Raw genomic sequence first — 26,456 nt, forward strand, 5'->3', positions numbered from 1 at the left:
CCAATCAAGAAACGGATGATTGAACATCGGTCCTGCCTTAGGACCAAAAAATTGACAGCACCTGTGATGAACCACTTTATATCCAAAGGACATAGCCCGGAAGACTTTAAATGGACGATAATTGAGAAAATACAAATCCCTAAACGAGGTGGCAATTACCATAATATCCTTTTTAGGAGAGAACAGAATTGGATATTTAGGCTAAATACACATAGGGGAGGATTGAATGAATTTATCCAATGGAATGAACTAGCTGTCCTTCTACGTTAATTTACGTTAATTTCACTTATTGGAGTTAACGTCCAGACCCCTAGCCCCTGGAAGATAAATGTATATTAGAAGGTCATAACCTGGGGGGGGTCTATACAGTGTGAATCCCTCAGTATGAACATGTCCCACAAGACAGCACGGTGATGGGAATGCAATATTGGTCTTCCTTTGGCCAGTTTAAGCACTGGTTAGTTAGAATTAGCACTCTGTTAAGAAATTATGATGTGAACCATTTGATGGCCAGCTTAAGCATTTCCTTTAGGGTGTTCTACTGGAACGTATATGAGACTTTTATATGTTAGCCCAGGTCCACAGAGGTATAATATTATAGAGGATCGATGTTGACTATCTGAATATGTAAGCATTAAGGTAATGTTTGAACAGCACAGCCACTCGGCACAAGGGGCCTGCACGGGCCAGTAGTAATGGATGGACTCCCAGCACCAGTGCCAGATGCAATTATGCCTTGCTTTGACAATCGAAATTTCCCTAAATAAATAAAATAAATACGATAAATAGTGCCACCATACCAATACTAGAAGACACTTTCTACAATATTGCTCCATCAATGCCATGGCACACTTCTACTTGATTGAGAGGCCCGGATCCATGATTCTTAATGTATTTACATTTATGATTAGGTGAGTGCACACATGTTGTCTGCAAAAAAAAAAAAAAAAAAAAAAATAACAAAAATGTTTTTTTAATCTGCCACTAGTTGCAGGCTTCTGTTCGAGTCTCCAGTATGCCACAATAGATACGGCTTAAGTTCGACACTCACATATGAGCCAGGCATTCACTTGATAGCCTGACTTAAGATGGCCGACTACAGGATCAGTGCTAAAATGGCGATTGTACCATAGAGCATAGGAAATCCTGCTCTCGTTTTGTATTTCTGCCGGTGCAGTTGAGGTATCCAATAGCAGAGTACCGACTCGTGCAGCGACTATCCGGATGTGTTGAGACACATGCCATCGACCCTTAAGCAGTTCGGGTAAGCGCTGCCCTCTAGAACAGTGTTCCCGTGCTCTGTAGTCTGGGTCCCCCGGAAAAGTTGTCCCCCCTTTTTCACCGGGGTTTCCGGAGGGGACAGAGCTGCATATGTATATACACAGTCAGTGTTTTCAACACAGGCGGTATTTTTGATGAAGGCTCCTTTCCCTTTTTTCTCTTTTCATTCAGGTTGCCTTAGAGTCAGCGCCATAGCCGCGAGCGTGGCATATTTCCACTCACAGTGCACCATTCAAGCGCACTTCAGCTTATATCTTGGAGCTGGTAAGTTCATCCAGCACTTGTTGAGGAAAGTAGAGGTAGATTAATGTGCAAATAGTGGTCCTTAGAAAAAAGCAGAATCCATCCATTGGTTTCTCCATGCTGTCTTTTTCACTATATAGAAAAACAGGAGCTTACAGCCCCCTAGCTCTCCCGGACATAGAAATACAGTGACGGCGTTAACTAAGTGCGGTAAGCCATCTTCCGCACTGGACACTTGCACAATGGGTTATAAGGACTGTGACCCAACACAAATTTCCCGATAAGGCAGGACACATTGGAGCACTCCTAAGTATGTCCTTGTCCCCACCCCTTTCCCTTTGTTTTTGTGTGATAACAGGCATATTTTTTAAAAACAAATTATTCTTTTCAAACAGTTATATAGCCTGGTGATATCTTTAGATACACATCTCCCCAGTAATTCATGCATGGCAGTAGAAATTAAGATGATGGTAAAAGGGACAGATTAGTGATTTAGCCCTTTTTCTTCTCTGTTCTCTCTGGCACTTATTCATAGGAATAAGAAAACACACAATTGGGCGCAAGTGGCTTATCCCCACAGGGAGTCAACACCCTTCGGTTTTGAATAAAGTCCTGATGAAGATGACCTAAATAAGATATGGTTATGAAACCGGTCGACCTTGATATAGCATGAGCGGGTCTCATGCACTTTTACAATCTGTGTACAGAATAATCAGTCATAGACCTATTTAATTAATTTAGATCTGTGCTTTATACCGGGTCTCACAAAGTCTTTTGTCTGTACATTTTTAGATGTGCAAAAGGACCTTAGAGCTTAGGTTCCTTTGATGTATTGTGTGTTATCAGTACAAGTTGCTAGACTTTTCTAGTGGCTGGCACTACATTGGCCAATAAAGCAATTATACACTGTGGTGCAGATATAGCCTTAAAAAACTCTAAGTATTAGGCATTATCTAGTGTAAAATGCCTATCTGGTTGCAAACACTTGGGATTGATTTTTAACTGTATGTTTCATAATTGTATTAAAAAGCAGAAGGGTATTTTCATCCTTTTCCTTTTGGCTATTGTTAAGTGGTGTATTTACCGATGTTGGGAATAGCCCACTGAGATACAGAGAAAAATAAATAAATAACAAAATATTTTTTTTTGCTTTGTGTGCTAGATGCTATTAGATTATATATATTTAATATGTTGAACAGAATAATTTCTCTATAGACCGTGATTGTGTGTGACAATGTTTCAAATTTCTCGGTAGGAATGTAAACTAGACCTCTTGGAGGTCCAATTAATAATACCCTCAGTGTTATAACATAAGAATGAAGGCAGCTTTTTATCAATAAATCCAACAAAACAAAAACAAATGCCTGTTGTTGCAGGAGGCTGCGCCAGACCGTCTCTGATCCCAGCCAGCTAAAGTTCATGACTGGGGACTGGTTCTGCGATGTCCGCGCCAAAAGGCACCGGGGCAAGAAATTTGGTTCTGACATTGTTCAGGCGTCGATTCGCAGGAAGAAAAAGCCTAAAGGTGAGACAAACATTCCCATTCAAACAGCCTTCACTTTTTTGTATGTCTGATCACTCCCTCCCCACTCTCCTCTATGTGTATTCCCCACCCTGTAAGGTGCGTATGTGTACTTTTTTTTCTGTCTTGTGCCCAGTGCTTAATTTGTACAAAAAGGTGCCAGGGCTCAAGTATTTTCTAGCACGCTTGTGACACTGTGAGCAGCAGTTCCCCGCCATTGCTGCTACCACCCACAGCTGCACCCCACAATGTCGACACATTTGTGGTTAAACTACAGCTTGGGGTTGATGTATGTTCTGGGTATCATTACTTCATAACCAGTCGGAGTCGGAGACAATACGTACCGGGGCTCAGAAATAAGTGCCAGGGCTTAGCCCTGGCAAAGACCTCCACAAATTAAGCACTGCCAGTGCCCCTTTGAGGAGCGATGTAAGCAATCACGTCAGAGTTGAGATCAGTGTCACTATTGGTGATCAATAGATCTTTGTGCCGCACTTGTAACTGTCTATGTAAACCCTCAACAGGGATTTGAGTGGGAGGAGTTTATTTATTTATTTTGACATTTACATAGCGCGCCTAACCCAGAGGCATCTGGGCGCTGTTCGTAAAAATTTAAAAAGACACAATGGTTAGATGGTTGCATATATACATTGTACAAGAAGCTAGGCAATGACGTCATCTTAAATCGGAGTGATCGTGATTGAGGATATTGTGCTGATTGCTGATCGTGACTTAGTTTCGAAGTTCCTGTGTGAAGAGCAGAGTTTTCAGGTGTCTACGGTAGGTCCACAAGGAATCTTCTGACCTTAGAGTGGCTGGTAGTGTGTTCCAGTGCCTGGCAGCTACCACTGGGTTGTCTGTGGTTAAACCATGCCATAATAGTTCAATTCTCAAAGAGGTTGAATACCAGGGCAGTGTGTGGGCGAGGGTGGCATGCTGCATCACATCTAGCTCTTCCATTCATGGGGGTAGGAGGGAGGATTACAAACCTTAAGCTAATGGCCTGATGCCATCTAGGGATGGCATGAGAGAATAAGAGGAACCATTGATTGTTTCTCTGGAGGGCAATTTAATACAGTTCTTTGGCTTTTATCGTGGCATTTTCTGATAACAGTATTACTGGTGTGGGGATATAAAAACAGTGCTTGCATATGGGGAGTGGGGGGCGGGGGGCAATAATGTCCATTGGGAGGAATACTCCAGGAAAGAAAAAAACAAGGAATCCGAGAAAGACATTACCAGGGATCCCAAGCAGTGACGAGGAAGATCCCCTGTCCAGTTAGGAAGATCCCCTGTCCAGCACAGTGGGGAAATAGATTGTAACGCAGAACAAAACCGAACTGAGATCTATATGGATAATGCAGTGGTCGACCACAGCACCATGTGTGGTATGTGTAATAACTATTCTATAGCACAGTACACTAGCAAGAAAGAGATTTTAGAAAAGGATAAATAGTGCAGCACAGTACCCACTACCAGGTAAAATATCAGCTAAATTATATTGTGCAATGCAGCTCACGAACAATCAAAATACTTACAAGGGGGGTGTAGCGGTTAACACTGCACAGACAACTTCAGTGTATGGAATAGTAGTTGATTACTCAGAAAATAGCAAAAACAAAATAACAGTGCCTATGGTGATGCTTAAGCTATCCATAACATCCTGGCATCAGCGACAGAGCACATGATGCCATGACAGAATCTAGAGGAAGCTGCACTCACATAAGGGGGAGCCAGAGCACTCCACACCACAATTGACACTGTCATGGGAGAAGAACAGTACGTCAGGAGGCTAAGCAGTGGCTAAAGACTTTGGGGCAGTGGAATTGCCTCTTCTTCGCCACTAGTTCCTAAGGTCGGACAAAGTAGCCCAGTTAGAGGTGGTAAGATGCTGTATCCAGAGACGACAGTGAAAGATAGGAGGGGGGAAAAGACTTACAAGGTTAAAGAAGAAAAGAAGCAACATACATAAGAAGGTCGTATGCGTGAGATGATGATGAAGAGATGGGACAGTGCAAACCATCAGGGCAACAGTGGAGGGCAGTAAGGTGTGCCGTTAGGAAAGGAATAGGTAGCAAAGAACCATGGCTGAGCCATGAGGAAGGAGGGGTCAGATTAGAAGGGGGGGTCCAAAAGACACCACAAGTAAGGTGAACATGGGGGTGAAAATGACAGGGGTATGGCCTGGTGCAAAGGAGGTTTGAAGGGGAGGAGGTGTGCTAGATACATCTGGATAGAAGGCTTGGAACTGTAATACCCTACCATCAAAGAGACAATGAGGAGGGCCAACTAGGCTGCTCAGAACGCAGGCTGAGATTAGCAGTTTCAGGTCACGTTTCAAGCAACCTGGTTGGGTGGCTCCCCCGAGATCATAAGAGAGAAACAGAGAGCCAGAAGACCATGAATCATAAGCTTGGGTATTGACTGAATAAAACAGATGTTAACTGTGTTTTTAAAGCTTGGGTGCCTGTCTTCCTCTGGGCATGCTCAAAGTGGGTGACTGCCCCCTGAAAGTCCCACCAACCTCGTTCGCTCACATCCGCCCGATGAACCGAGTCTCTGTGGATGCCTTCGCCTCCACCTTCATTCCCCCTCACTCCCCCACCTCTGACTCTACCTCTGACTCTGCCTTCAGCAACCTTTCCATCACCAATACTATTGACATTCTTGCCCCAGACATGAGGATCTGCTTGAAACATACCTCTAAGCGTACGACCTGGTATGACACTGAACCTGCGGCCCTGAAATGTAAGTGCAGGGCTGCAGAACGGAAGTGGCAAACCTTAGGCTCATTCTATGACAAACTGGCCTGCTGCCTGCTGCAAAGGCAATACAGACTCCAGCCGTGCCGAGAAAAGAGCCCACATTCAGGCATGGGTTTCCGGTGCTTCCAATAACACAGCGGAACGTTTCAAGATCTGCAGGGAGCTTGCCAACCCCTCCTCACTCTCCCCTTTCCCTTCTCCCTCCCAGGTCCTCTGCAATGCACTGGCCTCACACTTTGCCTCCAAAACCCATCCCTCCTCCGTCCTCCTTCTCCTTCTTCTCCCCTGTCGTGCCTGAAGAAGTTATTAGAGTTGTCCACTCCATGAAGGCCTCTTCTAAAGAGGTTTCCCCCTGCTCATCCAGGACCATCAAAGATAACATCGGCTCACTTGCCCCTGCTCTCGCTGACTTTTGCAATCACTCTTTTGTCACAGGATCTTTCCCGTCTTCCCTTAAGCACTCCTTTATGCATCCACTCCTGAAAAAACCTGCATCAGATCCTACCTGCCCTGCCATCTACCCCCCTATTTTCATCACCCGTTCCTGGGGAAACAGCTGGAGAAGTTGGTTTTGCCCCAATTCAGCTCATACACTGATCTTGTTGGTGGTCTCCACAACCATCAATCTGGATTCCGAGCAACCAGAGGCACTGAAACTGCTCTTCTGAATACCCGTGAATAACTGCTCTCATCTCTGGATTCCAACTCCCCATCTGTCCTTATCCTTCTCGATCCCTCCTCTGCCTTTGACACAGTCAACTATTCCATCTTCATACAAAGGCTCCATGATACCCTTTTTATCTCGGAACAGACACTGAACTGGCTAACATCCTTCATTATTAACCGCTCTTCCCAAGTTATCCTGGGCATCTTCTCTTCTCTACCTCCCTCTCCACCTGTGGTGTCCCCCAGGGTTCTATCCTCTTCTCCTGGCTCTTTAACATCTACCTTGCTCTGCTTGCACGGCTTATACAGTTGACACACAGCTCTTTTTCAAACTCTCTGCTGACCCTCTTGCACCCTCCATCATCCCGGACTGCCTATCTGCCATCCAGTCCCAGTACACCGGCAACAATCACTGCCTCAACACCTGTAAAACTGAGATCCTTCCCATCGGGACCACTGCTCCCTACTTCTTCCGTTCACTCTGGCCTTTCTGTTTGGGCTCTCCCCCCGCGCCCTCTTCTGAAGCCAGAAACCTTGGAGTCATTTTCGACTTCTCTCTCTCCTTCCTCCCTCACACTCAGGACATTGCCAAGAGGTCCCACTTTCAGCTCTTTCTTCTCAAAGGATTTCTCCTTTTTCTCACTTTCCCTAAGAGGCTCAATGTGACCCAATCCCTTATTCTCTCTTGGCTTGACTATTGCAATAGCCTCCTCCTAAATCAACCTTTCTCCACTCTGCGACCCGTCCAACTAATCCAGAATAGGGCAGCAAGACTTATCGTTGGCCTTAAGCCCAGGGACCGCATCTCTCCTGCACTAAAAAGTCTTCGCTGGCTCCCGGTTGCTGCACAGATTAAATTCAAATCCCTCTGCATCATCCACAAGGCGGTCTGGGCCTGGGGACCACACTATCTTCAACATTACCTTAGTAAAATACCCCCTTCTAGACCACTAAGCTCCTCTGGCTCTAACGCTCTATGTGTAAAGCGTTTTTCTAAACAGAGGGCGGATGGTTGTTCGCTTTCCTCAGCTGACTCTCTCCTATGGAACAGCCTCCCCCTCCTTCTGCGCCTTGAGCAGGATCTTCTTAAATTCCGGACGCACCTTAAGACTCTCCTCTTTACCTCCTCCTTCCCTTCTTCTTTCCCCTGCTAATCCCACAGTTGCTGTGATTGGTGTCCTGGGACCTTAGGCATCCTGGGGCCCTGACCTCCCTCGCCCAATCGGCCCAGCTCCTGTCTATCCTCTGCACTTGCACTTACACCCTCCTCCCTGGTGGCTTGCACTTACACCCCTCACAGCTCCAGGCAGTGTAGCACTCTACACTCTAGCACTTCATCTGTGGCTCACCAGTGAGCTCAGACCACACAACAGTGACCCCTGCCCTCTTCCCTGCTGCACTTGCACATTCTGTATACTAACAAGGCATAGTAGGTTCGTCCTCTATTCCTTCCCCCCCACTGCTCTTAAATATTGTGTTTTATTGTATTTTAATGTATCTCCCACTCCTGCTCCCTTCCTTGCCCTGTGGGCGCTTTCAGACAATATTTCCTTATTATAAAAGCGCCTTACAAGCAAACAATAAAATAAATGTAAAAAAATAAATTAATAATGCTCTCGCAGTGGCGTGTCTAGGGAGTGGCCTGGGGTGGCACGTGCTAGCTCTGGAATCTGATTGGCCACCCCAGGTGCCACCCCATTATCCTAAACTGTGACCATTATATGTGTGTGCTCGTACTTCATGCCACCCCTGAGTAAGTCAGTGCCCCATTTGGGGCACGCGACCGCGCTCTTGAGGATGTCTTTCGGCACCCAGCGTGTCTCCTTGAGATGAGGTCCGAGATGCGCTTAACTCCACCCCAGCGCACCAGGTGGCGGCTGTGCAATGCTCTGGCTGTTACCTCAGCTCACTTCCCTGTGCCTCTTGGTGCCATATTTGCCCAGTCCTTTTCCTACTTTGCTGCCTCCACCCATGGTCGCTTTCTTTCTCACAAATGATTTGTACACTGAAGCTGCATCAGACAAACTCTTCACACACAATGGCAACGTCTGCTCTTCTGGTGCCGGTGGCACTTGCGCATAGACAGATCAGGTCCGTATTGTGGTGTGTTAAAATGACAGGAATAGATTATTATTTTTCTCGCTTTTCTCAAGAGTTCACTTTTCAATTCTGTCTCCTTTTGTTCTCTAGCAAAGACCTGTTCCATCCATCAATATTTTAAAATCGACCTTCTTCACTCTACCTGATATTTCCTGTATATGAATATCTATATGGTTCAGCATCATGTGCCTTGCAGTGAACCCCGGTCCCATTAGCGCTATCTAAGACCATTTCTTCATTTTCACCCGACGGCAAGGAAGGAGAGGTAGAGCAACTGTTTGATGCTCAGGAGTCAACGAGGAGCACTGCAGGGTTATGTTCTAATGACGTCATGCTGGAAAGGCCTCCCTCCCGAATGTGGTCCTGCATTTTACTTTCATTTCTGATAGCTGCACAATTACGGAGCTATCAGGCAGCATTCTCTGCAAGAAAAGAAAAGCATCCTCATCGCCTTGCACACGCTGCATCTACGTGTTTATCTTTTTAAAGTAGCTTTATGGATGTAAGCTGGGCCTTCTAATATGGCTGCCATGAGTCCCCCTGCTGTTGGCCTGGACTGGCTCACAATCCCATTGGCTAGCTTAACCACCTTTAGCCAATCGATTGAACCGGGAGGCGGGAGTCAGCTCCCGGTCCGCTGCCAGGATGCTCCTAGGTGAGATGCTGCCCCCCGTTGTATGCAGCATGTGCCAGTGTGCCTGAACCCTGTATTTAGCTGCCCCTCCCTTGTTGTATGCATGTGCCAGTGTGCCTGAACCCTGTATTTAGCTGCCCCTCCCTTGTTGTATGCATGTGCCAGTGTGCCTGAACCCTGTATTTAGCTGCCCCTCCCTTGTTGTATGCAGCATGTGCCAGTGTGCCTGAACCCTGTATTTAGCTGCCCCTCCCTTGTTGTATGCATGTGCCAGTGTGCCTGAACCCTGTATTTAGCTGCCCCTCCCTTGTTGTATGCATGTGCCAGTGTGCCTGAACCCTGTATTTAGCTGCCCCTCCCTTGTTGTATGCATGTGCCAGTGTGCCTGAACCCTGTATTTAGCTGCCCCTCCCTTGTTGTATGCATGTGCCAGTGTGCCTGAACCCTGTATTTAGCTGCCCCTCCCTTGTTGTATGCAGCATGTGCCAGTGTGCCTGAACCCTGTATGTAGCTGCCCCTCCCTTGTTGTATGCATGTGCCAGTGTGCCTGAACCCTGTATTTAGCTGCCCCTCCCTTGTTGTATGCATGTGCCAGTGTGCCTGAACCCTGTATTTAGCTGCCCGCCCCTGTTGTATGCATGTGCCTGATTATGCCCATTTAATGTGCCTTCCTGCATCTTTGTGTCATAGATACCCTGCAACATGGGGTTAGGCTCCCTGAATATACCATCTGATTGACTTTACTGCTTCTTTGTGTCGCAGCCGCCTTGCAATATGGGGTTAGGCTCCTTGAATGTGCCCATCTGATTGACATTACTGCTTCTTTGTGTCGCAGCCACCCTGCAACATCGGGTTAGGCTCCATGAATATGCCATCTTGATTGACTTTACTGAATCTTTGTGTCGCAGCCGCCCCGCAACATGGGTTAGGCTCCATGAATGTGCCCATTGAATTTGACTTTCTGCATCTTTGCGTCGTAGCTGCATTGCAACATGGGGCTAGGCTCTGTGAATGTGACAATTTGATTGACTTCACTGCATCTTTGTGCCGCAGCCACCCTGCAACATGGGGTTAGACTCCATGACTGTATCCACTTGAATTCTTGCACTTTTGCCTGTGATGTAACTACCTCTGTATTGCTTTCTATGATGTAATTACTTCCTACGCTTTCTGTCCTGTAACCATAAGCACTGTAACCAATCTCTTAGGCATAAGCACCTAGATACCTTTGGGTTTGGTGCGCTATATAAATAAATAAAATAATAAAGTTCCGAAAATGTTATCTGTCACCGGCGATTAACTTTTACAAAACGAAAGTCGTGTCTTCCGTGACCTACGGAATGGAGGCGGCTCTGAACACCCCAGTGACTCTTTGGCCGAAGCTTGAGGGATACTTGTGGAAATCAGTACTGGGACTCTCTAAATCAACCTCAATGGCAGCCATTAGGTGCAAACTCGGCCTCCTCTCGCTGGCAGCATCAGTTGAGCAAAGTCAAATGCACATCTCTGTGCAAATGCAAATACTGTAAATATGCATAATTTGTAATTGTACCTCACTGTTTCCTTCGTAACTGTATTAACCCATGTACACACTGTAAACTAATGTACAGCACTGTAACTAAGCTGAGAATATACTTGCAACGCCTGCGCCCTCATACCATTTGGTCCCGTGCGCCATAAAAATGAATAAACAAACAAAACAAACAGCTCCTCAGAAAAAGCATAATGCCAGACAGTCTTCCAATATACAAGATAATCTACCTCGAACTTCAACAAGGTCGATGCAAAGCACTTAACCTCTGGGTACAGAACTTGAACAGTAAACTAAATAATTTGGTCTGCACCCATGAGGACCTGATCACTAATCCCGAAAGAGTCAAAACAAAACTAAGGTTCATAGACTGGATCGTAACCTGTGAAAAGGCGACAGCAAACAGACTACCGACTCATCTACCTCCAACTACGAACAAACTAAAAGTACCATTGGCACACTGCTCAAAATTCCCGGATAAGCGATTGCAGAACATTTTCATGAGAATCCACCTAAACTTGTTACCAACACAAGAAATCTGTGCAATCCGAGCAAACACAACTTGCAATAACTGCAGACTGTGTGCTGACGAATCGGTACAGGAATCAGTACGACATCTACTGCTAAACTGTCAAAAAACAAACCATCTCCGCGAAGCTTTCTTGTTGCCACTCTTTGGAGAAACAACTATTAGGGAAGAGAGGATCTGGTGGTGCCGCTTAATGGCAGGGGAAACAAACAAATGGACGATAGCAACCGTAAAGATTTTAGAAGCAGCAATGAAAATGACAACAGCTACACCTACGGCTGACCTGAGGGTGGAGATCCAATCCATCGAATAGAGAGTCCCTCAAATAGGAATCCTATCCGGATAAACAACCCAGTCAGCCAAATTCTTCTTCTTCTTCTTTTCCTTCTTCTTCTTGTCCTTCTTCTCCTCTTTCTTTCGTCTTTCTTCTCCTAACTGAAAAGGCTGTATAGCAGAGTCTCCACTTCTTTGACTCGGTCAACAAGGAAAAACCTTGTACAAATATTTAAAAGATTAAACACAAGAATAAAGAAAAAAAAAGAAAAAATAAATAAAGAAATAAATAAGACCAATACGTAACCTAGTTCTGGGCCTTAAGTCCATGCATATTTTTTAATTAGAGGCCTCTGTATGTTCGAGGTCTTTGGCGACGGTAATTAATAATGCTCTTAGACATTTCTATAGCACACACCACAAACTGAAATGTTATTGGGAGCTTAAATAATAGGTGTTGTTTTTACCTAACTCGATGCAGGGAAAGCATCAGGGCCTTTCAACTTTTTCAGTTGTAATGGATCCCAGGCCTCTGGGAAGCACGAGCAGCTGTCCCAGTTTGGCAGTCTTATGACACAGAAACATCCTTCAATTTGAACATTAAACGTGCACAGTGTGCACTTCACAGGCTGCTTTTGCTGGCACCCTCAAGCCTGTCACCTCTCTTGCCATATGCAGCAATGTTCTTTATCATCTCATTGCCTTTTTACTACGGGTTCCCCCACATTAGCATCCTACTGTCAAAGAGCCATATGCTTTTCAGCAGACATGTTGAGCCCAATTCATAGAAAATTAGCATAGACCATGCAAAGTCATCTGCGCCTAACACCATTTTGCACGTACCTGCACGCAAAAGCATGTCATGCACCATCTGCGTATTCATGGAAAATGAACCACAAAGTAACCCCAGGTGCAAGTAGTGGCCGTAATGCCCACGCCACGCCCCACACAAAGCAGATCTAGTCACGCATACCAACCTATGTGCCCCCCTCGTCCGCTAAGTCATGAACCCCGGCAATACTGCATGCTGTCTCCATGCAATCAAGGCAGCACCCCAGCAACATTGCGTGGGTCCCCCTTAACCTATAACTGCACCCCGACAATATGCGTTACATGACTTGTCACTCAAGTCGGCCCTTGGTAAATCTGGCGAACCCTTGTAAACTGTGGCTGCACCCCGCTAATCTGCATACGCGCACCCCTAACTCCAATGGGCACCCCAACTGCATGTCTGCACTCCTGTATTCCCCATCGGACCTTACCTTTGCGCATTTATTCCTATGTGATTGGGACCCTGCGCATGCCTTCATGTGGCGGTGAGATCGCGAGCTTTGCATGCTGATTTCCCTGATGTGACATTGCACGGTCAGATCCATGAATACGCTTGGTTTTGTGCAGTGCTGGGCGTGCGATTTCCTTGCTCAGGCTGTCCCTCTACACGCACACGTAATGCCTTGTTCTTCCTCTTTCTGCGTGGGGAATGGGGAATATGCATGTTCCCCCCCTGTTTACTTCATTGCGTAGGCCCCTCCCACACTTTGTGTGGGGTCACGCGCAAGTCGATCAACTGCACGTAGAGACGGCACAGACCTGCACAAAGCATCTGCAAAGATCCGGAAATACATACAAAGTGAGTTCCAGTAATCCCAGAGAGGAAGTGTCTCTTTGAAAGAAATCTTGCTTGTAAAATGCTTTGTTGTTTCCCTGTCTGCTTTTGAAGACAGAATGTCCAGAATGAAGTCGAATCCGGTAGGCATTGACTGCACTTTAAACATTCTGGTTGACTGAGATGAGGTCAATAACCATCTCCACGTGCTAATTAAGCAATACGCCCTGAGATGGGGGGGGGGGCATTGCCATGTCGAGTAATGCCACGGGGCCCATAGGCCGAGCAAAGTGAGGGCCTTAACGCAGTCCCTGGGACATTACCTGACATGGTACTGCCCCCACTTTGAGGGGATTATTGCTCTGGCCTTTTCAAAACCAGAAGAATAAAAATGGCCGCCACATAGATGGAAACAAAGGGCCTCATTACACGGACGACGGTGGACCAATGTGCTATTAGCACCTTGGTCCATGCCGGTAAAATACCGGCACCGCCTTGGTGGAAAGGGGAATTACCGCCCTATTCCAAGGTTGGTGGGGCGGTAATTCCCCCTTGCCCCATTGCCCTTCCTCATTCCCATTTTTGCCCCATAGGGCATAATGGGAATGGGGAAGGTGCTAATTACGGCACCACAAACTGCAGTACCGTAATTAGCTCCCTGGTCCCTTTGCGGGTTGGTTTTTAACGCCTGCAAAAAGCCAACCCGCAAAGGGACCTCGTAGTAAGGCGGTAAGGTTTTACCGGTACCGGTAAAATACTGGTACCGGTAAACCCTTACCGCCGTCCGTGTAATGAGGCCCAAAGTCTGTTGTCCCTTTTCATGGCGGCCATTTAAAAAAATGTCAAAAGTTAACAAAGAAGATGGTGACCATGGAACGGGAGAAGGGACTACACGTAGCACCTTTACCATGGAGGAATGGCACAGATCGGGAGCGGACACGCCGAGGACAGAAATGGAACCGGCGCGGCTGCTCCCGATCAGGACCAGAATGAGACGGTAAGTGGGGCAGTAGGGAAGGGAGGGAAATCTCAGTCAAAGAGGAGTGGATAGGCGAGGGAAGGGGACTTCCTTGTTCCCCAGCGGTGGAGATGTCGGTTTCCATGCCATGAGGAGGCTCAGAGCTGGGGGATTACTGCATGGTAATGCCCCTGTTCTGAGCCTCCATATTGGCTGGGAGGACAAAGTGACACCCCCGCTACGTACTAATATAAGTTAAGCACCTCATGGTGCCCTGTACTGATTTTCCCAGCTATAAGGCACGGGTCCCCCCACCCCCAAATATTATGCTGAAATGGGCCCCCAGCATCCCTGACACATCTTCAGCTGGCCCTTACTTAATGGTACTCATTTTACAGATCTCACAGAATTAAAGGCTGAGTTGGTCCTGCCGGGATTCAGACATGTGACCCGAAAGATGCCCTATGCGGCATGTCCTTCCGAGCACTGCCCTCAGTTGGGGTGTTCTGAGACCGCATAGCGAGCGCTTTCCCCTCCCTGGGCCTCCGCCACTCGGGTCCGCCTGATTTCTCTCCCCAGGGCGGGGTTGCGTCAGGTGCACTCCCCGCATTTGAGCTTGCATGCTCTCCTCGCCACGCTTGACGGCGTGTGCTCTCCTGCAGGCAGTGAAATGTGTAACTTTTTTTCCCCAGCACGGCGTCGGTCAACCGCAAGGACACGCTCGGGGGACTGCGTGCCCGGATCTGCTTGGTCCATGGTGTGCCTTCGCCATTGTTTACAGTTTCCCCAAAGTCTGGGTTGCAGCCCAATGTCGCGGTCAGGCCTAAGCAGCCCGCCGTGGGGGGTGGAATGGTCTTGGGAATTGGATTGTGTATATTGCTGCTGTCGCATTAAAATAAACAATGGGCGTTATTGTTACCCAGGGTCGGACTGGGACAAGAAATAGGCTTTGTCACCCACAAAAAAGTGGCCCACCCCTCGCCTCAAAAAAGTGGCCACTCCCTTCCCCTCACAACCCTTGTCCTCTGATGACATCACAGTAAGTGATGTCATTAGACCCCACCCCAAAGTGACATCCCGGGAAGCGATGAAACACAACCTTTCACCCGTTGACATAACAGGAAGTTGCATCAAATATCATTGTTCCTAAGTACACTACATTACTGTGAATCCAAACAGACGTCCAAGGCCAAATGATAATATGTTATTGTATAGCACTTACGCTTAAGCTCTTTTTTTATAGAACAAATATGCACACAATATCACCCAACCTGTGTTGGTACTCATTTATCAACCTAAGAAGTATGAAAGGTTTTTGAAAAAAAAAAATTAAAAAAATAAATATCTTTTTTTCAATGTTATTTTTCTAAACCGGCCCAGGCATGGCCAGAAACCGGCCCCCACCACGGCAGAGGGGCCAATCCGACCCTGTTGTTACCCAACTCAACGGCCCTCATTGACATGGAACTCATGAAAGGATGGGCTATCCCTAACTGGATTCGAACCCGTGACCTGCAGATTCACACAGATATTTGCAGCAGGTGCACTCATTATTGAGCTATTCTGTCTGCAGGCGTTCTGGGTCTCCCACTTCCCAACCTGCGGTCTATATCACAATCTTCTCTGGTTCTGCAGCTGCACTTTTAGGACTAAAAGACGCATTTGATTTGAGTACCACTACATTATTACTCAAACAATTATTATTATTATTTTGCATTTTTAAAGCGCTCACACAGCCCGCGGGCATCGAGACGATGTTACAGGAATAGTTTTTTTTTTTTTTAGTTGCGTAATTGATTTTTTTGTTGTTGTTTTCTTAGTTGCGTATTTATAACGCGCTTAAATACCCAGAGGTTTCTAAGCGCGGACCCGGCGATCGAACCTGTGTTGCTTCGTGTCGTCTTGCTTCCAAGGCGAGCACGTTGCCGCTGAGCTAGCAACCCGGGACAATTGGGTATTTATACCCAGAGGTTTCTAAGCGCGGACTCAACCTATGTTGTTCAGTGTCATCTTGCTTCCAAGGCGAGCACGTTGCCCCTGAGCTATCCTCTAGAGGCAACTACAGGGAGATATCATGAATCTATCCTTCATGACAACTCCATGTGGTATTGACACAAACTTTGCATTCCTAATTCTTCCCCCCCTCCCCCGCCCACCTTTTGAATCAGCATGCATCCTGAGTTCCCCAAAAACGTTCCCTTCATCCCTTCTCGTCTTTCTCCAGCACTCTGTTTCCATCTAAGCCTGCATCTGCTTTATGCCCGGCTGCCCTCTTTTCCTTTTCCTCCACAGACTGCGGTCTGAACTTCCCAGCGGGAGCACAATATGCCACCCGGAGACCTGCGCTGTCATGCAAAGTCACTATGGTGGTGATGTTAGCGCATTATAAAAGATTCATAACCTAATAATAAAATAAACCGTGATATGGTCACCCGCTTGTAGTCATTGTTTGGCACAGACATGCAGGCTATAGTTATGCGTGCCAACACTTTCTGTGTGTGTCAAAAAAGCAAGAATCCTGAAAGTAAACCAGACAGTTTATGAAGGAAGGTTTATTTCCAGAGTGTTTTTTCTTGAGAGAAGTTACATATTTAGGTAGTTTATTGGGACTGTGTGACGGGTTTCACCTGTGTCAAAAACATTAGTCACCCTCCCCCGTGATTCATTCCTCACTCACTGCTGGCGTCCAACACTAATAAAAGCTCCTAATTTGAATGTGCTGCTGATAACAAATAAACTTGGCAAAACATGTACTTGGGAGTCCCCCAGGAGTGAGAGGCCTTGGGCTCCCACACACACCTCCTCTTTAGAAACAGCCACATCCTGGCACAGACACTTTTCCTGCCTGTGATCACCTGGGTTTAAGAGGCAGTTGCCGTCACTGTCCAGAACTAAAGGAAATGGCCCACTGACTCTACTGAATCAAATCGTTTAGGGCAACGTGGTGCAATTTCAGCCTCTGGTGAAAGGACTGCCACGTGGGTACTGGGTGCAGTGTGTGCTGGTGTAAATTGCTGGCTCTCCCCTCGGCCAACTCAATAATTACAGTGCCAAGTGTTTGCACAGTAGCACTATCCCACAGAACCAGTTTGTAGTTATTGTCGCATTAAAAAGAGCGAGTTTCTGCCGTCTCCTAGAAATGTATATGCACAGTGAGTTAAACACGCGGAACGCCGGCCGGCCGATCACGGTCCTTGGATGCAAACATCCCTACATGAACATAGGCCAAGAAATGAGCTCAAGAAGCTAACTTAAACCACATAAATATGAAGCACTCCTATCATTAGAAATTAAGCTGCAAAAGCAAGATGATTAATAAGACATTCATTGAGCCCACAAAGTGGAACCTGCAAAAAAAGAATGGCTCCATCCCCAATTATGAAAATATCAGCTCATACTCCAAGGAAAAAGCTGCATTGGCCTTGAGAAAGAGCGGTGCGGTCGAAACACATGTAACTGCACAGAACTAGAATATAACAGTAATCTCACTTTTCATATATTTCTGCTACAACGTAAGAAGCATATCATGGAAACAGAGCATATGAATTAAAGGGCATTATAATTGTAATTTGATTTCAGTAATCACTGTACACATAGATTTCTAGGGGATGACAGAAAATTGCTCTTTTTAATTATAAAACAAATACAATCTGGTTCTGCGAGATCGTACTAGTCTAGCAACACTTTGCCCTATACTCTACTGAGCCACTGCTGCCCTATCATTTTGTCACTCTGCTCCCACATGCTCTCCTGCTGAGACCTTCTCTGGTGGACCTCTGGGTGTCACTGCTGCACTGGCATCACTGTACCGCTGCTGATGCTGCGCTTAGACAGGCCAACAGATGTCACTGCTGCACTGGCGTGTCCTGCCTTGTACTGCTTACAATGCTGTGCCCAGATAGGCCACCAGATCTCACTGCTGCACTGGCTTTGATTTGAACTTTGCTGATGCTGCGCTTAGACAGGCCACCAGATGTCACTGCTGCTCTGGCATTGGTGTGTCCTGCCTTGTACCTCTTACAATGCTGTGCCCAGACAGGCCACCAGATGTCACTGCTGCACTGGCGTCGATCTGTACTTCTGCTGATGCTGTGCTTAGACAGGTCACCAGATGTCATTGCTGCACTGGCTTTGATCTGTACTTCTGCTGATGCTGTGCCCAGACAGGCCACCAGATGTCACTGCTGCACTGGCGTCGATCTGTACTTCTGCTGATGCTGTGCTTAGACAGGCCACCAGATGTCATTGCTGCACTGGCATTGATCTGTACTTCTGCTGATGCTGTGCCTAGATAGGCCAACAGATGTCACTGCTGCTCTGGCTTTGATCTGTACTTCCGCTGATGCTGTGCCCAGACAGGCCACCAGATGTCACTGCTGCACTGGCGTCTATCTGTACTTCTGCTGATGCTGTGCTTAGACAGGCCACCAGATGTCATTGCTGCACTGGCTTTGATCTGTACTTCTGCTGATGCTGTGCCTAGACAGGCCAACAGATGTCACTGCTGCTCTGGCTTTGATCTGTACTTCCGCTGCTGCTGTTCCTAGACTGGCCAACAGATGTCACTGCTGCACTGGCATTAATGTGTCCTGCCTTGTACTTCTGCTGATGCTGCACCTAGACAGGCCACCAGATGTCAATGCCGTATCGTCTTCCTGCTCCACAGCAGAATCTAAGCCAACGGTATGCAATAATATGCAACCTGTGCCTCTGCAGTTGTTTTGAACTCTGACTCCCATGATCCCTCGCCATTGACTGCATTGGCTAGTTTTGATGGGATGGGATGTAGTACGAAACATTTGGAAAGCCAAAGGTTGCAGACGCCTGCCATAGTGCAAATGTAGAGGAGCAGGTGAATGATTTCTCACTAGTAGCCGCCCCCTCAGCACCGACATATTGGAACAGTAGATGAAGGGCTATGGCTGGGACCCCTTGTGTAATCCCACTAACACATTAAACGTATGAGAGATGTTATGCACTCAGACAGCCATATAGAATGTACCCTTGCACTGCAAGTCTGGAAGGATGCTGCATAGCGGCATGTCAGCACGCACCTATAGACATCATGGAGCATTAAGTGAAATCTGATGAGGGACGAGCAGGGCTTTAAGTGGGCCGGGGCCTGCCGGGGCTGGGCCCCGGCAGGCTCCGAAATTTCGTTTTGAGGCGGGGCCCTGCCGGGGCCCACTAATCTCCCCGGGCAGCCCCGGCCACTACACGAAAAGGCATTTTTTTCTACAGCCTGAAGCTCTCGCTCGTGTGCGAGAGCTTCAGGCTTCAGAAAAAAATGCCTTTCAGCTATAATGGTGGCGCCGCACCTGCGAGGCATCCCTTTAATCAAGGGATGCACGTGGGCCGGCGCCACCATTATGGAGAAACGTGAGGCCGCTGGAAGCAGAGGCCTTGCTTTCTTAATACTGAAGCTCCCGCGGATTCGCAGGAGTTTCAGTCTTTAGGAAAAAGGCCTCTGCTTCCAGTGGCCTCACCCTTTCAGCCTTAATGGTGAGGCTGCCCCTCCCCAGCTGGCGAGGGGCAGCACCACCATTAAGGCTGAATAGGCGAGGCGCTGTCCCCTGCCAGGCAAGCCTATACAAAATAAATGCGGAGATCAGCACCCTCTCCCCCATAGGGGAGAGGGTGCTAATCTCTACAAAAGGCTGCCTGGCAGGGGTGCCAGTAGCCCATTGAGCCGGGGCTCGTCAAGGGGGCGTGGCCTAACGGCCCATCAAGATCCCGTTGTTAGGCCACGCCCCCTCGATGGGCCCCGGCTCGATTTGTAGTGCCACTTAAGGCACTGGGGACGAGTGATGTCATAAAGTAGATATATGAACCTATGCTGAAACAATATGAAAATACTTATGAGTGATGATGTAACTGAAGCACCAAGAGAAATATGTACATAACGCTAAAGTAATCATGGATATAAAGAAGAATGAAGTAGCTTACTGGTAAATAACTGTAAATATGCAGCAACGCAAGATAGATGAGATATATAGAAGCTTGCTATAGAGGAATATATAACGTGGCAAGGACGGCCATGATAGGAAAATGGATGCTGGCTCATGCGGAATTCAACCAAGCTACCTCAGAGACAGGCCAAGGCTGCAGAATCTGAGGAGGCTGGATATACAGTGCGTGTGCAAAACAGCGATGAGTCGAGGTTGGCCTAGGATACAGGATACTGTTTTAAGGAATAATTGCAAGTCACAAGGGGTGATACACAGGTAAGCCCTAAATGTGAGATGAAGGAAGAAGAAAACACCTGCAACAGCCAAAGCATTTGACAATTAAAAGCGTAGAAAGTCTATGCAAGATAGTGAGCCAGTCTCCAAAGGCCAAGAGGAGCAACAGCACCCTGCATAATTGAATCAAATAGGAGTAAATGAAAGGCTGAAATGGACAAGTGACTCAGAAGTCGAAGACAAGGGCTATTCATTAGAGCCTCAGACGAAGATAGTGGTGTGCTCACACTCCCTCAAATGTTCCAAAATAGTGAGCAGGCTACGAAGACAAACTACAGATGGAAGACTTTTGTTATAAAGTGACTTCCAGGCTTCTGGGGATTACTTGTATGTTTATTACAAGTACTTAAGTCACAGTTACATGAAGTTATGTACATAAGTGGATAGGACATAACACTGGCTCCCATCACCCAGGCTGGGGAGCTCTAACTGGCTCGGTGTGGAATCCTTGGGTAAACATTCCGACATTCACAAGGCAACACTCCACATGACATTACCAGCTTTCACATGGAGAGACAAGCCCATCACAACACATCTCCTTCCTTTACTGATTCGCACTGCACCCACACAGATACATCAAATAGACACAACATATCTCCCTTCTTCTCAAACGTCAACACACACACGGACAAGCACACCACAGCATATTCCCCTCCTTTCCACATCCATCACCAGCATGGGGAATATCAATTCTGAGGGACACTCTCCCTATTTCTGTAGGCCACTAACCCTACACACCCACCTACACCATCAAGCATCTGGGGTGATATCTCCATCACACTGGTGGATACGCTACCTCCAAATACTCTAGCAGAGGTGCTACATGCAACCTCAAAATACTCTTGTGGAGGCGCTACCTCCAAATACTCAGGTGGAGGCGCTACCTCCAATTACTCAGGCGGAGGCACTACCTCCAAGTATTCTGGCAGAGGTGCTACCTCCAAATACTCTGGCAGGGTGCTACCAAATGACACAAGCGGAAGCACTACCTACACATACTATGGTGGGGCCCTACCCCCAATTACACAGGCGGAGGCACTACCTCCACTTACTCAGGCAGAGGTGCTACCTCCAACTACACTGGGACCCTGGCAGGGCACTACCCAATTACACTGGCGGAGGTCTTAACTCCAAATACTCTGGAGGGGGCGCTACCTCCAATTACACTGGCGGAGGCGCTACCTCCAAATATTCTGGCGGAGGCGCTACTTCCAATCACACTGGCGGAGGCGCTACCTCCAAATACACTGGCAGAGGCGCTACCTCTAATCACACTGGTGGAGGCGCTACCTCCAAATACTCAGGCGGTGGCGCCACCTCCAATTACAGTGGCAGAGGCGCTCCCTCCAACTACTCTGGTGGAGGCCCTACCTCCAAATACACTGGCAGAGGCCCTACCTCCAACTACACTGGCGGAGGCATTACCTCCAACTACTCTGGCAGAGGCGCTACCTCCAAATACTCTGGCGGAGGCGCTACCTCCAATCACTCTGGCGGAGACGCTACCTCCTATTACTCTGGCAGAGGCGCTACCTCCAATTACTCTGGCAGAGGCGCTACCTCCAAAAATACTTTCATACTCCTCATGTGGGAGGTGCTACCTCCACTGTACTCATGGAAGCGCTACCTCCACTATAGTTGCGGAGGCGCTACCTCCTCACTTCATTGTGGCACATCCACAGGCTACACACACTATGGGCACTACCCCATTTCACATCTTCTCTGACTAACTTTCACAGCTTCTCTGACTCACTTTCGCTCTCACTTTACTTCACCCATTGCACTATTTCATAACATCTTAAACCTTGCCTCTCTCAAAAACCTCCCTTTTAATGGAGAATGGTACTCCGCATGAATCTCCTAATCTACACAGATATAGCCACACAGGAACAATGAGGGAACATGAATGCATCTTATTTTGGAGCGATGAAAACTTACATAAATCCTTACTGTTATGCTTGGAAACGCTACCTCCCAACTCACATACATTCTCACTGCTATGCTTGAAAGGGAAGTAGATTATGCTTGGAGGCGCCAACTCCCAGCAACACCTGTGGTATTCCGCAACACCTGTGGTATTGCTAACCACACACACCTCTAACATACCCAAATGGTCACGCAGGGTCTCCACCTTTACCATGCACAACTGGATGTACTACCGTCCAGACCGCTGTGGCACACTCACCAAATCTTTCTAGTTTAATGGTGGCGCTACCACTGATACAGCTGTGGTTTCACTCAACCACATTCATACTTACATATACACTGAAGTCGCTATCTCCAAACCCCTGTGGTACTTTCACCCACATACAATACATATTCTGGGTGCTACCCAACACTCAACCTCTTTGACTCTTAGCAAAACACATGTTTTACCCATGTGCACCCATTTCAAACATGAGTCACATAAAACAACATTTTGCATTACCATTTTGCAAAAATTATCATCCTAATAATCCATGTTGCACAATATATACTTATTTTGTCACCATTAAAGCACTAGCAAACTATATAATTACATTTCCTAAAATCCATGGCCAGTTTACATACCAGCCTGCATCTTTGCGGCACTCACCCACAATCACTCTGATACACTACGTCCTTGCACCTCTGTGGCACTCACCCACAAACACTTGTGTCTACACTGCCTAACAACTCAACTTCATAGTGACATTTGCGTAAAAAAAGCCCTTATGGCGTAACAAAGAAATATGTGCATTTATTCCTACATGTCCATGTTGCGCTGCAGCCTACTTTGCAATCCCTCAAAGGTTACTCTAACATCTCACACTATGCTACTGACTCGCACACATCTACACATATTGTGCATGTTCAGAATGTCCAAGTGAGTCCTTTTGAACCTAAAATTCCTCAAATGCATTAAATCTAATACATTTTAACTTTTAACCTCACTTCCTGCATGCATATATCCACACACAAACTTCTCGTGCACATCCCATGCTTACCAATCCTTAATCTGTACAAAACTAGGTTGGTAACACGAACTTAATGCAAAAACAGTTAAAGGATACACGTTGCTGCTCCTGAATGTCCAACGTTATCTTCTGAAAGACCAGATTAGTGACCATTATAATCACTTAAACATAAAATGATACACTGCAGCCATTACTTCAAATGCGGTCCTTGTGCCTCCTCTGCAGTCGCAGCACCTTAATGCACCATAACCCAAATTTGCCGCATTCTCTTCACCAGAAACGACACTCATGACGACAATAATGATGTCCTTGCAAATCCTATAGTGGAATTCGGATTTCCTACTGCGCTCTTATTGCTGTCTGAATTTCCGACTCACTGACGTGCTCAGCAGCGCTCTACATCTCTCAGCCAGATAATACCCATAAAATCGTAGGCACACTGTGAAGATGATTCGTAAGGGGGTCTCTCCTCTCGCCCCACAACGCACTTAGGCTTATTCACTCATCTTACAGAACGGCCCAATGCCTTCAGCTCTCCTCTTCCTGTGCACGGAAATGCACGTTGCAGGGTTCTTTCCCCATAAAATCGTTTATTTTATTCTTCATCCTGCCTCGGTTAGCGGCTTCGGCTACCGGCTGGAATCTGGGATGGTGAGTGCATTCTAATACAAACATATTGCTCGAATCTGGAGTTCTGTGGCATCGCTGACTCCCTTAGACCAGCTGTGATGTCACCAGTCACACCTCTGCCTCGGGCCAATGCTGATCTTCATAAGCCAGACGTCACTCATACCACGTACCTCGACCCAGCGCATGTCACCTTTCAACTTCAATATTTTAAAATGGTTCACTGCTTCCAAAACACGATCCGCTTTTGATCCTTGAAAACAAAGTGGCACGCAGGCAGTTTTCCCTGCATCCCTTTCCCTGAGCATACGCTACCAGACTAGTGCTGCCTGGGTCTAACCTTTAGTTCACATTGCGCTTGGGACATGTAGAGCCAGTACTCGCTGCTCACTCCAGACTGTCACTTCAAAATCTTCCCTAACATCGTAGTGGCACATTGGGGAACCCCTCAGCTCATTGTCTGCAGTCTCACATCCTTTTCCAAGTCCCACTTATTGAACTCAAAGCAGACTTACACCCCTACACGGGAGGATGCTTACTGGGCTTCATACTTTCCCCAAATCTTACTTTTGGTTTCATATGAGGGTAAACAGCATCACATCCCTGCACTGGGGAATGATACTTTGACTGGTGAATGGAAACATCACTGTAGAGCTTTCTTCTTCACCCCTCAGTACTTCACACTTGCAATGCAATCTCTGACAGGTGACATCTTCGCCCAGCACGCCATACCCATGGAACACCTTCATACCACAAAGAGTCCCTGTTGGTCATGGCCTCAGCTGTCTTCTCTTGCCCACAGCTCCTTAGCTCCTCCCTCTCTCATGGGAGTCCTCTTCACTACGAGCTTTGTTTAATCTACAGGTTTCTTAAACTAATGGGGCGAGATTCCTTCTTTAGTTTAAGGGCTCAGGTGTCATTTTAAGCTTCCTTTTATCTTCACTTAACAGACAACCCTTCTGGTTTTACTTTAACAGGCTTGACTTCTTCACACAGATTTCTTCATCTTAAAGGCCTAGCTCCCTTCTTGAGCTTCTCTTCAAGGCCCTGCTCCTCTCTTCAGCCCCAGGACCCAGCTCTCCCTCCACCTTATGGGCAGCTGATCCTTCCTATATAGGGCTTCCTTCCTCCCTTTTGGTGCCCTGGGTGATGGGTCTTACTTGTGTTTTGGGGTAGTGTTGTCCTTCTTTTCCAACTTCTTCCTGCACCGCCAGCAGCAGGCTTCTTCCACTTTCTTCAGTTTCTTGCTCGCATGTTCTTCTTTTTAAGACCAACTCGTCGCCAATGTTATAAAGTGACTTCCAGGCTTCTGGGGATTACTTGTATGTTTATTACAAGTACTTAAGTCACAGTTACATGAAGTTATGTACATAAGTGGATAGGACATAACACTGGCTCCCATCACCCAGGCTGGGGAGCTCTAACTGGCTCGGTGTGGAATCCTTGGGTAAACATTCCGACATTCACAAGGCAACACTCCACATGACATTACCAGCTTTCACATGGAGAGACAAGCCCATCACAACACATCTCCTTCCTTTACTGATTCGCACTGCACCCACACAGATACATCAAATAGACACAACAACTTTGGCTTATGGCCGACCGCTGAGGAATGATGAATTAATTGGGACAGGGAGTAATCTAACACAATTCAAAGCACCTAGGTTTCGTTTCACGTACGTGCTGCTAAAAAGCCGAAAGTCCAAGCATTCTCTCCCAACCAATCAGTGGGTCTAAGGGGCAACCTGACATACAATGTTGCATAGACCAATCTGCTGCTATTTTGGCTGTTATAATCAGTACTATACATATTTAGAGGTAGTTCAAGGCGTGTCCTACATATAAGGGGCAGCCAGTAAAATAAATGAATTCCTATATGTTCTATAAGAATCTCTTCCTTTGATAGGTTTCATGATTTGCCATGTAGGATGATGTCATAGATGACACATAAGCGAGTATAAGAACACTATGTAATCAAGTTAATGTGTGAGTGTGCATGCATCAGTCGGATGTCTGTCAGTTCTCCCGGCTTCATTAAATGAGAATAAAGTAGAACTTTCCCATATTCCTTGAGTCTGTCTGGTTATTTGGTCTGAGATCTTTATTTGTAATTCCATCTAGCACAAGAGACGCTTCAAGGTGCTAGAGCATCCAACTACCCACCAGTGTCACTGCTCAGCCTTGGCCTGCCTCCTCCCTTCTGGTCCTCAGTTAGTGAATTGGGTGAGTCAGCTCGCTGGAGGTTCATTATGTAAAGAGAACTGTGCTTCAAATGGAGTTAGAAATCGAGGGGAGCACTAAAACATCAGGATGCAATATTTGGAGGTGGGGCCTAAAAAGCATCTTGTGCAACCTCAAATTCCAAGTGGCTGATAAACCTTTACAAGTGGTCGGCCCTATCTGATTTAGGAAGTGACAGAGTATTCAAAAAGTGCAATGAAAGGGAGTACATTCTACTTTAAAAGATGGATTAAAGTATAATTAATGTGCTGTAAAAATATTGACCAAAATAAATATTTTCAATCATAATATCAAAATAG

At 46.8% G+C, this 26,456-nt stretch overlaps 1 protein-coding gene across 4 annotated transcripts in view; it reads left to right on the plus strand.

Annotated features, from left to right (window-relative positions):
* Window positions 1-26,456, plus strand: part of SYTL1 (synaptotagmin like 1) — a 288,286-nt gene that overhangs the window by 130,270 nt on the left and 131,560 nt on the right. For all 4 annotated transcript variants that reach the window (XM_069622898.1, XM_069622895.1, XM_069622897.1 and 1 more), the window contains one exon: window positions 2,901-3,049. In XM_069622898.1, coding sequence (XP_069478999.1) covers window positions 2,901-3,049 — 149 coding nt within the window. The remainder of the gene's footprint in view (window positions 1-2,900; window positions 3,050-26,456) is intronic.

Source organism: Ambystoma mexicanum, chromosome 11, assembly GCF_040938575.1.
Source record: "Ambystoma mexicanum isolate Mex_15411 chromosome 11, UKY_AmexF1_1, whole genome shotgun sequence".
Classification (NCBI taxonomy): Eukaryota; Metazoa; Chordata; class Amphibia; order Caudata; family Ambystomatidae; genus Ambystoma; species Ambystoma mexicanum.